General features: G+C 42.4%; 1 protein-coding gene across 3 annotated transcripts in view; it reads right to left on the bottom strand.

Annotated features, from left to right (window-relative positions):
* Positions 1-1,101: 1,101 nt before the first annotated feature.
* The window catches only part of RPAP2 (RNA polymerase II associated protein 2), a 99,259-nt gene continuing 87,822 nt past the window's right edge, over positions 1,102-12,538 (bottom strand). For all 3 annotated transcript variants that reach the window (XM_069737564.1, XM_069737565.1, XM_069737566.1), the window contains one exon: positions 1,102-1,330. In XM_069737564.1, coding sequence (XP_069593665.1) covers positions 1,171-1,330 — 160 coding nt within the window. In that variant the 3' untranslated portion in view covers positions 1,102-1,170. The remainder of the gene's footprint in view (positions 1,331-12,538) is intronic.

Genomic DNA, 12,538 nt, shown 5'->3' with positions numbered 1-12,538 from the left:
AATCCTGATGCAATCCTGAACGTGGACACATACCCCTAGTCTTTCCTTTGCAGGGAAAACCATTTCTACTCTTCTGGGAAGACTTTCTAGAAGATGTTGGAAGCAACTGTGGGAATTTTTGCCCATTCATCCAGAAGAGCATTAGTGAGGTCAGACCCCGATACTGGACGGGAGGTTCTGGAGAACAATCTCCATTGTTGGTGTTGGATGTAGTTGAGGTCAGGACTGTGCGGCCGGTCATGTTCTTCCACCCTATACTCACCCAACCATATCTTTATGGACCTTCCTTTTCCCCAAAATTGTTTGCATAAAGGTGAAAGCATAACAATTGTCCAAAATGTCTTGTGCTGAAGCATTAAGATTTCTCTTCACTGGAGCGAAGAGGGCCAAGGCCGACCCCTGAAAAACAAGCCAATACCATTATCCCCCTTACAGATGGCACAATGCAGTCAGGCAATTAACCTCCTCTTGGCTTTCGCCAAACCCAGACTCGTCCATGAGAAACCATGATTTGCCACTCCACAGAACACGTTTCCACTGCTCTAAAGTCCAGGGCTACTACACCACTCTATCCGATGCTTGGCATGGTGCTTGGGGATGTAAGGCTTGCATACAGTTGCTTGGCCTATGCCATAAAGCTGTTGGCGCACAGTTTTGAGGCCAAGGAGGTTTGCATTGTGCAGTTATGGAGTAAGCACAGGGCTGGTATTTCATGCACTACACGCCTAGTGACCCCGCTCTGTAACTTTATATGAATTGCTGTGGCCCCTTATCTCTTACAGTTTTCGAAATTACCATTCACAGATCATGAGTGATTGTTACACCGATGATGCCCAATTACAGGACCACAGTAGAATTCATTGAGCTCTTTAGGATAAGTCACTCTTTGACTAATGCTAATAAACACAGACCGGGTAGCGAGGGGCCGGATGTTATACACTGGGGGCAATGGCGCTGAATGAAGACCCTAAATGCAAAGATTAAGAGGTGTGTCCCAATACTTCTGCCCGTACAGCGCCTATTGCAGCATTTACAATGCCTAGTGGTGACTCTGGAAAGAAGACGCCTGGTCAGGGTTTGCATATTTGCAGACAAGAATAGTTACCGGTACGTTTTTTTAATAATTTGATTATATTATATAATCATTAAAACACAATTCCTACGAAGTGATTAAATTGCAGATAATGACAAGGTACGGCTGGAAAAGGTCTTTTTCAAGCATTCTAAGTCTTCTATTTGAAAGTGCAATTCCTCTAAGAGACTGGATATAAACTTGGTGTAGAGGAGATTCTTCTCGGAGTCTTTGTGACGAGACATCGAGGGTAAGAGACTGGAAGAGAATTAGAAGAAGATGACAAATATATGAGTCAATTAAAGCACTCACACTGTAGTATGGAGCATATCATTCACTTCACCTTCATAGAAAAATGATATTAAGTTATCATCAAACTGACCCATTCGCGCTCTTATGTCTCTTACAATTAGGTCCAGACGTCAGGTTTAAGAACAGTTGCAGGAGTATTGCTTGTTTGTCCATGTACAACCATAGACCCCCCAGCCCATAGGAAGACCGCCAGCATCTAGCTAATATAGCTTTAACAAAAATGGGATCCCCCATTAATTGTTATTGGATTCTTGCAAATATCTCCGCAGTGCAAAGTGATAGGACAATACTTATCCCTGCTACTACTTAAAGGAAAATAGTGGGGAACCCTCAAAATAATTGCAGTTTTTAGGAGAATGTTGTACAAAGTGTCAGATTAATTCTCATTTTCCAAAAAAGTATTCAAAAGTGAAAACCAAGTATGCGGGGATTGCCTGACTGACATACACAGGCAATCCCCGTATGTTTTGTGGCTGTTCGGGGGACGTGAACATCTCACTCGAGCACCCACAATAGGTGCATACCGAGCACCCTAAGTAAAGTCGAGCAACGAGCACTTGAGCTCATCACTAAACAGAACCTGTCAACACCATTTAGGTACCTAAATTAGAGACGTGCCGTTATACAGTGCTGTATATGCTCTGGTTAAAGTGAACCTGTCAGCAGGTTTTTACTAATCAGCATACTGTAGGGGTAGAGAGCCAGATTCCAGCAGTGTTACTTGCTCAGCAAGTTTGCTGTACTTTCAATAGAACCACTGTTTTATCAGCAGGAGATTATCACTGCAGGACTAAGTGTTGAGTGCCAGGTAGTCCAGCTTATCTATGTAGTCCCACCCTCATCACTGATTGTCAGCTTGCACAGTGTACACAGGAAGCTGCCAATCAGTGGTGTGGGTGGGTTATACACAGCTCAGCAATCATAGCACTGCTACATGTACAGCGGAGAAAACAGGGATTCTACTAAAACTGCATCGAGCAGTTTTACTACATCATGTACCTTTTAAAACTGCCGCTAGCTGCTTTTTCAAGTCAAGTTAGCAGTGCTGCTGTGGGGGCTAGTCACAGGCCCTTAACAGTTTTGAGTGGCATGTAAAGCTGTGTTGGACAGGGCATCAGACACAGTTGACTGAGCATGCTTGTAGTAAGGTGACCATAGCTTTTGAGGCTGTTCTCAAAGTCATTTTTAGCATTCATGCTAATAATTTGGCCAGAGGCATGTATGGCCACCCCCAACCTAGTTTTATGCCCATGGTCTAGGTATTTACACTGCACCTGGTAGGTTCCCTTTAAATTAGTTTTTACTAAACCTGGACATGTGGATGACATGAACCATTGTGATTCTGTCTAAAATGTATCCAGTAAAGATCCAATGGTTTATTCAACCATGTAACTAGAAGTGACAATTAGATCTTATGTTCATAGCAAACTATCTCGTTTACATCCCATATTTGATTTCAGGTGTAAAATATGCTGGAAGCCAACATCTACAGTTCTGGAGAATACATAATTCACTATTTGGGATAATGAGATAAAATCTGTCAAAAGACACCTGCACATCTATCGCTGTGGCAAAAAGAAATTGACCTCACATTTACTTCCAGGACAAGATTTCGGCTAACGTGATTCTCCCAGTAAGATTTCTTTGAAATTATTATTTCATTAACTTCAGCCGCAGCCGCCGGGCACATGAAATATGAATGGACACAACTCCTGGGAAGTGATGGATCAATAACCACGGAGAGAGAATCACAACTTTGCATTTTATCACAGGCTGAGCGGTGAGGGCGCTTCGGTTTAACCCCTCAGATGCTGCTAAAGCTCATTTGCAAAAACAAAAAAACAAAAACACAAAAAAACAAAAAGGCACAATGATATTTTTTAAACACTCATTTGTAATATTTTTTTTTTTACTATTTTACAACTTTTGCACAAGAAAGTCAATTTGTAACAAAGATATATATATATTTTTTGCATCATGTTCTATCATTTTCAGCTTTTCATTCATAGAGCGGTGTGCGAGTGTTTTTTACGTAAAAAGCAGCTGCAGTATTTATTGGTACCATTTTGGGAAAATAACTTTTGATCACCATATAGCATTTTCAGTGACACGGGATGTACGGTACATACCGTAAATGTCAATTCTGTTCTTTTCTGCGGTGTATAATGAAGTGTTATAGAACATTTTATTGTGAAAGTGGAAATACCAATTTGTGACTTTTTAAACTATGTTTATTTTATTTTTTTTTTTACTTTTTTTTTTATTCGGATTTTTAGGAGGGTGTTTTACTTTTTTCTTTTTAACACAAATATTTTTTCTCCTTGCTACATTACCCTCCCAAAAGAACTCAAACTTGCAATCTTATGATGGCATTGATAGTACACGACACTATTTTAGTAGTGCTGTGTATTACTCCCTCTCATCAGTACTTGAGTAACAGCCTATCAGGCCCCACCTCCGGCCTTAGTAACCCATCGGCACTTATGATAATGCTCCAGGGGTCAGGATGGGGGGAGATTACCCTCTGTCAAACTCTTCATGTGCCGCTGTCACTACTAACAGGGGCATATAAGGGACTAAACTGCAAAGATCGTCAAGAACGCTGATCCTAGCAGTCAGAGCAGGAATCCGCCGCCTGCGTGTATCAGTCAGTCTCCCGCAGCTGATCACACCGGTAGAGACGCTGTACAGTGCAACTAGTATGACGTACATATCCGTCATGGAGCACAAAGTGACGTGATCATGACGGATATATACGTCATAAGGGGTTAATGAATCTGGCCCAGCACAGTCTGGATTAAGATTGAGGCAGAGAATTTCAGTCTTGATGAATGGGCCCCATTATGTTTTGGAGCACACCATCAAATTCAATCCTCTCCTGGCCTAAGCAGGTCTTCATCCCAGGCTAGGGCAGCACCACCTGATGCATGAAGCAATTACTCTATTCTTGTAGGTTTAATAATGTGACTACTCATGGGGGTTGCATGTATAGGAGTCCATACATCTTAAATTACGGTCTGCAGACCAGCTGGTTCGTCTGATCGCTAACCCCTCACACATGCAATCTCCAATCATCTGAGCGGGCACGTGTTCTCATTGGAAAGAGACGAGACACCTTTGGCGTAGAAATTCAGCCATCCAGATCCAGTGAAGCATGGTGGAGATTCCTTGCAAGTTTGGGGCTGCATTTCAGCAAATAGCATTGTGGTTTTTGTCACGATTAATGGTGTCCCCAATGTTCAGAAAATACAGGCAGATACTTATCCATCGCGCAATAACCATCAGGGAGGCGTCTCCAAATTTATTCTGCAGAAGGAAAACGACCCCAAACATTCAACCAATGTCATTAAGAAATATCGTAAAGAAGAACAAGGAGTCCTGGAAGTGAGGATCCGGCCCCCCAAAAGCTCTGATCTCAACATCATCGAGTCTGTCTGAGATTACATGAAGAGACAGAAGGATTTACTTAAAGACACTCTGTCGGCAGAGGAGCTCGGTGCATCATGGTGTACCCAAACATTTCAGTGCAGCTTCCCACCCACTCGTTTCCCTCTATTTTGATTGACAGCTCTGACTTCACAGTTCCAGAGAACGGCCAAGAGAGACAGAAAACAAGTAGGTGGGAAGGTTCGCCATATACAGAAGATCTGTGGTTAGTTCTCCAAGATGTTTGGACCATCCTCCCTCTTGAGTCCTTTCCTTAACTTGGTACAAGTACTTAGAAGAACTGATGATTTGATGCAGTTTTGAAGGGAAATCGCGGTCACACCAAATATTGCTTTGATTTCGATGTCTCCTTTTTTCATCATCTTTGCATTTTCTTAACTGGTAAACTATTAATACTTCTATTTTTTTTACTGAATTCTTAGTTTGTAGCATTTTCACACACCTGCCTAAAACTTTTGCACAGCACTGCCTGTGTATACAGTGGGGCAACTTGAAGCTCATGCACACCCAATGCAAAAGCTCTCAATTATGGCAAGTCTTTAATAGCACTGGTCTTTTTATATGGGCCAAAGGGACTTCTTTTTGGGCCCTTTAAGCTCCAGGGCCCGGGAACGATTGCAACCCCTGAACCTAGTAGTTATGCCCGTGTGTACATGTATTCTGTAGACACATACGTATACACACATGTATATATTCTATCCTTTTATAAGCACAAGAAAGGTAGTAAGACAGTAAAAGATTATCATAGCAGAAGGAGACATGGAGGCAACATCGGGGTAATTTTACGGGTTTTTGGGGAAATGGTGAACCATCCGTAGCCGTAGTAAAAAGCAGTACGCTGGTGTTTGTAGCAGCACAGAGTGTGCATCTGATTAAAGATGTAACATTTCAGCAGATTGCTTAAAATATTCACAAGATAAGGCCAGAATAGATGCGTTTTCCATTACATAACCCCCAATGCTGAACGAGACCTAAAAATCATAGCAATAAAAGCAATATAAATACGGTAGAACGTGGCCGGACAACTGGGGGGAATGGAAATTGCACAAGGATCTCGACTGGAAGGAGATTGTGCTCGCAAAGCATTGAGATAATGTCAGAGGGATCAGGAAGGGTCGAGAGGAAGTCCTGGGAGCGCGAGATCGCACTGTGGTCACGTCTGTACGTTTGGAGACAAGGATATCAGAAATAAAGAGCGGAGGACATGTAAACAGCCTCACAGTACGGCACGACAGATCAGCCAGGAGATTGCCAACCCCACCGGCACCATCTCCCAGACACAGATCTGTGCAACCACAAAAAAATTACTAATCTTTGGAACCGGAAGGAAAAAAAAAACACAACTACGAGAATTCTGTTACATTGATTTCTCAATTAACGGACACATGAATTATAGGACAATAGCTGTGAAAAAAAAAGGCTTACTGGAAACCTTCATGCAATGTAACAGTGTGACAATTCTCTAATTATTGCATAGGGCTCAATTCATTATTGCATTTGCACTATTTTTTTGTCTCTTTTGGATTTGCACCAAATTTTTCATTTCGAGTCTATTTTAGATGTGTTTGCCTGTTTTTATTTTTTTATGGTTAAGGATTTCAAATTGTTTGCGGCCGATTTATCAACTGCAAGTTTAAAAAAAATAAATAAAAAATTGCATTGCACAATGTTGGCACAAATGTACTCCAATACTCCAAGTCTCCCCTCCACCATAGTGATTTTATATACATCTGCATTATTTATTTATTTTTTTTGCGCAAAAATTTGCATCATTTCAGTGAAACGTGACTTTTTGTTCTAAAGGTGCAAATAAAAGGATAAAAGGGTTTTTTTTTCTATACTAAATTTATGACCCGTGTGTAATTTTGAAGAATTGGTCAAAAGGAACAAATACCAAAATTGGTGCAAAAGGAACAAATACCACAATTGGTGCAAAAGGAACAAATCCCATTACATACTAGATGTAATAATAATAATATTAGCAAATACCTCTAATTAGAAATGTAGTATAGTTCTTCTGATTCACTACATCGCTTTCCCCATTTAGTGCACCACAGTAGCTTAAATATCCATGGTTACGACCACTGATAACTACAGTTAGGTCCATATATATTTGGACAGAGACAACATTTTTCTAATTTTGGTTATAGACATTACCACAATGAATTTTAAACAAAACAATTCAGATGCAGTTGAAGTTCAGACTTTCAGCTTTCATTTGAGGGTATCCACATTAAAATTGGATGAAGGGTTTAGAAGTTTCAGCTCCTTAACACGTGCCACCCTGTTTTTAAAGGGACCAAAAGTAATTGGACAATTGACTCCAAGGCTATTTCATGGACAGGTGTGGGCAATCCCTTCGTTATGTCATTCTCAATTCAGCAGATAAGGCCTGGAGTTGATTTGAGGTGGGGTACTTGCATTTGGAAGGTTTTGCTGTGAATTAAACATGCCGTCAAAGGAGCTCTCCATGCAGGTGAAACAAGCCATCCTTACGCTGCGAAAACAAAAAAAACCAATCCGAGAAATTACTACAATATTAGGAGTGGCAAAATCTACAGTTTGGTACATCGTGAGAAAGAAAGAAAGCACTGGTGAACTCATCAATGCAAAAAGACCTGGGCGCCCACGGAAGACAACAGTGGTGGATGATCGCAGAATAATCTCCATGGTGAAGAGAAACCCCTTCACAACAGCCGACCAAGTGAACAACACTCTCCAGGAGGTCGGCGTATCAATATCCAAATCTACCATAAAGAGAAGACTGCATGAAAGTAACTACAGAGGGTTCACTGCACGGTGCAGCCACTCATAAGCATCAAGAATAAAAAGGCTAGACTGGACATTGCTAAAAAACATCTAAAAAAGCCAGCACAGTTCTGGAAGAACATTCTTTGGACAGATGAAACCAAGATCAACCTCTACCAGAATGATGGAAAGAGAAAAGTATGGCGAAGGCGTGGTACAGCTCATGATCCAAAGCATAGCACATCATCTGTAAAACACGGCGGAGGCAGTGTGATGGCTTGGGCATGCATGGCTGCCAGTGGCACTGGGTCACTAGTGTTTATTGATGGCGTGACACAGGTCAGAAGCAGCCGAATGAATTCTGAGGTATTCAGAGATATACTGTGTGCTCAGACCCGGCCAAATGCAGCAAACTGATTGGTCATCGTTTCATACTACAGATGGACAATGACCCAAAACATAAAGCCAAAGCAACCCAGGAGTTTATTAAAGCAAAGAAGTGGAATAGTCTTGAATGGCCAAGTCAGTCACCTGATCTCAATCCAATTGAGCAGCATTTCACTTGTTAAAGACTAAACCTCAGACAGAAAGGCCCACAAACAAACAGCAACTGAAAACCACCGCAGTGAAGGCCTGGCAGAGCATCAAAAAGGAGGAAACACAGCGTCTGGTGATGTCCATGAGTTCAAGACTTCAGGCAGTCATTGCCAACAAAGGGTTTTCAACCAAGTACTAAAAATGAACATTTTATTTAAAATTATTGAATCTGTCTAATTACTTTTGGTCCCTTTAAAAACAGGGTGGCACATGTTAAGGAGCTGAAACTCCTAAACCCTTCATCCAATTTTAATGTTGATACCTTCAAATGAAAGCTGAAAGTCTGAACTTCAACTGCATCTGAATTGTTTTGTTTAAAATTCATTGTGGTAATATCTATAACCAAAATTAGAAAAATGTTGTCTCTGTCCAAATATATATGGACCTAACTGTATATTATGTTAGTTCTTAGTGGTCATAACCATGGATACCTAAGCTACTGCAATGCCCTGCACATGGGGTAAGTGAATCAGAAGAACTATTCCACAATTTTAATTTGAGACATTTGCTATTATAACACTTACTATAGTTCCGTATAGGATCTTGGAGATGGGAATACCACTTTAAGTCTGTATTTACTGTTGACAGATTTTACCCATTAATTGAGCATTTTGATCAGTCCAGACTTCTCTGAGAATAGATATTACAAAGTTGCTTATTTTCATGTGTGCTACTGATTTATGAAACAAAAAAAGTTAATGACAATTCCTCTTTAGTTGTGGAAGTATTAGAAAAAAAGACTATTTGTGAATTTCAGTAGCAACTTTTTTTTTTTTTTTAAATACAAGAGAATTCATCTATGTTACAGGGAACCTGACAGCTGATACATGTTCCCCAATCTGCTGAAAGTATGTATCACTCTGAAACGCTGCCATGTTTAAGAGAAAGACATAGGGAGCCGGGCACCAAGCCTATTGGTAGACTAATCAGAAAGGTGGACCCCTGCTGGCTTCTCCCCGCCTGCTGTCCATGTATACGGAAAGACCTGTCAGTCATTGGAAGCGGGTGGGGAGAGGACGCCGGTACCCGCCTTTCTGACTATTTTCCTCTGCGGCTATTAAATCATGTTTTCTCCGACACGTCAAGGTCTTCCGGAGTGAAACATACCAGGCTGAGATCATGCAGCCAGTGTCAGATACATGCTGCCGTGAATCAGCCGTCAGGTTCCCTTTAAGGAAATAAAGACATAATTAATTTCCATAAATCTACCAGGTATAAGTAGAAATAAAAAGTTTCTACATTTTCATAAGTATAAGATGCAAATTCCGAGTGCAATAAATGAAGGTATTTGCTTGATTTAATACAGTACAGCAATCAAGCAGTTGGCACATAGAGCGACGACACGCCGTATAAACAAAAGACTGCAATAAAATATTTATTGCATATAGTATATGTATAAAGGAGAACAGGAAACGGCCTTTCCTATTAATAGGAAACCTGGGTTGTCTTTTAACATAGATAAAATAAATACATTTCCACAATAAGTGTCACAAAAAAGAAAAAAAAAATCGAAATACATAAAAAACACCTCCCATAGCGTTGCTCATGCGTAAGCCGGAGTCTGGAGCGGGACTGCTGTGTGATTCGTGCTATCTGGTTAGTATAGCGCTGCTCACGTGTAAGCCGGTGTCTGGAGCGGGACTGCTGTGTGATTCGTGCTATCTGGTTAGTATAGCGTTGCTCCTGTGTAAGCCGGTGTCTGGAGAGGGACTGCTGTGTGACTCGTGCTATCTGGTTAGTATAGAGTTGCTCATGTGTAAGCTGGTGTCTGGAGCGGGACTGCTGTGTGAGTCGTGCTATCTGGTTAGTATAGAGTTGCTCATGTGTAAGCCGGTGTCTGGAGAGGGACTGCTGTGTGACTCGTGCTATCTGGTTAGTATAGCGTTGCTCATGTGTAAGCCGGTGTCTGGAGAGGGACTGCTGTGTGACTCATGCTATCTGGTTAGTATAGAGTTGCTCATGTGTAAGCCGGTGTCTGGAGAGGGACTGCTGTGTGACTCGTGCTATCTGGTTAGTATAGAGTTGCTCATGTGTAAGCTGGTGTCTGGAACGGGACTGCTGTGTGAGTCGTGCTATCTGGTTAGTATAGAGTTGCTCATGTGTAAGCCGGTGTCTGGAGCGGGACTGCTGTGTGAGTCGTGCTATCTGGTTAGTATAGAGTTGCTCATGTGTAAGCTGGTGTCTGGAGCGGGACTGCTGTGTGAGTCGTGCTATCTGGTTAGTATAGAGTTGCTCATGTGTAAGCCGGTGTCTGGAGCGGGACTGCTGTGTGAGTCGTGCTATCTGGTTAGTATAGAGTTGCTCATGTGTAAGCCGGTGTCTGGAGCGGGACTGCTGTGTGAGTCGTGCTATCTGGTTAGTATAGAGTTGCTCATGTGTAAGCTGGTGTCTGGAGCGGGACTGCTGTGTGACTCGTGCTATCTGGTTAGTATAGCGTTGCTCATGTGTAAGCCGGTGTCTGGAGAGGGACTGCTGTGTGAGTCGTGCTATCTGGTTAGTATAGAGTTGCTCATGTGTAAGCCGGTGTCTGGAGAGGGACTGCTGTGTGACTCGTGCTATCTGGTTAGTATAGCGTTGCTCATGTGTAAGCCGGTGTCTGGAGAGGGACTGCTGTGTGACTCATGCTATCTGGTTAGTATAGAGTTGCTCATGTGTAAGCCGGTGTCTGGAGAGGGACTGCTGTGTGACTCGTGCTATCTGGTTAGTATAGAGTTGCTCATGTGTAAGCTGGTGTCTGGAACGGGACTGCTGTGTGAGTCGTGCTATCTGGTTAGTATAGAGTTGCTCATGTGTAAGCCGGTGTCTGGAGAGGGACTGCTGTGTGACTCGTGCTATCTGGTTAGTATAGCGTTGCTCATGTGTAAGCCGGTGTCTGGAGAGGGACTGCTGTGTGACTCGTGCTATCTGGTTAGTATAGAGTTGCTCATGTGTAAGCCGGTGTCTGGAGAGGGACTGCTGTGTGACTCGTGCTATCTGGTTAGTATAGAGTTGCTCATGTGTAAGCTGGTGTCTGGAGCGGGACTGCTGTGTGAGTCGTGCTATCTGGTTAGTATAGAGTTGCTCATGTGTAAGCCGGTGTCTGGAGCGGGACTGCTGTGTGAGTCGTGCTATCTGGTTAGTATAGAGTTGCTCATGTGTAAGCTGGTGTCTGGAGCGGGACTGCTGTGTGACTCGTGCTATCTGGTTAGTATAGCGTTGCTCATGTGTAAGCCGGTGTCTGGAGAGGGACTGCTGTGTGATTCGCGCTATCTGGTTAGTATTAGTATCACATTCCACTAGATGCCAAAAAGACCCACAATGAGGATAAAGGACTGACCTGACTTACACCTTAATACTTGTCATTTAGCGCAAAACTAGAGTAAAATAGTAGTCTTACTGCTTGACGACGAGTTAATGGGGTTGTCCAGGCTTGTGACTGCAGACTTGTGAACCCTCACAGTGCATGCTATCAGGATTCTCAGGTGCCGCCATCAGATTTACGATTTGCATACATGCGGTCCCATGCCAACTAGACATGTGCGGCCTTGAGCTATACAAGTGAATTGAGTAAGGCCAGACACGTCTAGTCGGAATGTGGCTGGAAGAATGCATATCACATACCTGCAGTCACATGATCCCGATCCTGGCACCAGAGAATCCTGTGGACTCACAAGTCTGCAGTCACACGGAGTGCTTTTGGTGCACATACCAGTCAAATATGTTCAGGAACTGTCTTGATTTTCATGCTCTGTAACATCCCCTTGACTCTATTTAGAGTGAGACGTTCTTCTTTTGCTGCATTCTGCCAGTACCATAGGTCCTGGAACTCACTTTCTATCACTTCCCAGCATACATTGCTTCTGCTGTTGTCCAAAAACTTGCCACAAACTCAAAGCCCATCTCTCTTTTATGCCTAAATACAGATTCACAGGCCTGATAAACAGTAAATTGACTTCTCCCTCTTCCAATAATCCGTCTCCGATGAGTCTCTAGAGTCGGATTATGTTTGAAATATTCAGTGGATAGCAAAACAGACAGAAGGAAGACACCTAGTAGCTATCATTACATAATTAATCAAGAAATTGCGCCTCCCTGTAATCCAAAGGCTGTTTCTTGTACTGCAGCTTAGCCCCAATCATTATAATGGGGCTTAGGAGCAATACCACAAGCAGAGTATGGACATTGCGGGGCTCATTCAGGCAAATCTTTTTCTTACCTAATATAAAGCCCTTTAATATATTCAACATTATCAGAGCTGATCTGCATTTATAGTCCAGTCTGAGGATATTGTGCTGGTGGGCATGGCCAAATCAGGCTCAATTGTCTTTTTTGCACCATGCAGATCCCCTGGTAGTAATTAATAAATAATATAAATATTCTCCA

The sequence above is a fragment of the Ranitomeya imitator genome, chromosome 8 (assembly GCF_032444005.1).
Source record: "Ranitomeya imitator isolate aRanImi1 chromosome 8, aRanImi1.pri, whole genome shotgun sequence".
NCBI lineage: Eukaryota > Metazoa > Chordata > Amphibia > Anura > Dendrobatidae > Ranitomeya > Ranitomeya imitator.
This window is presented reverse-complemented; position numbering and strand designations above follow the sequence as displayed.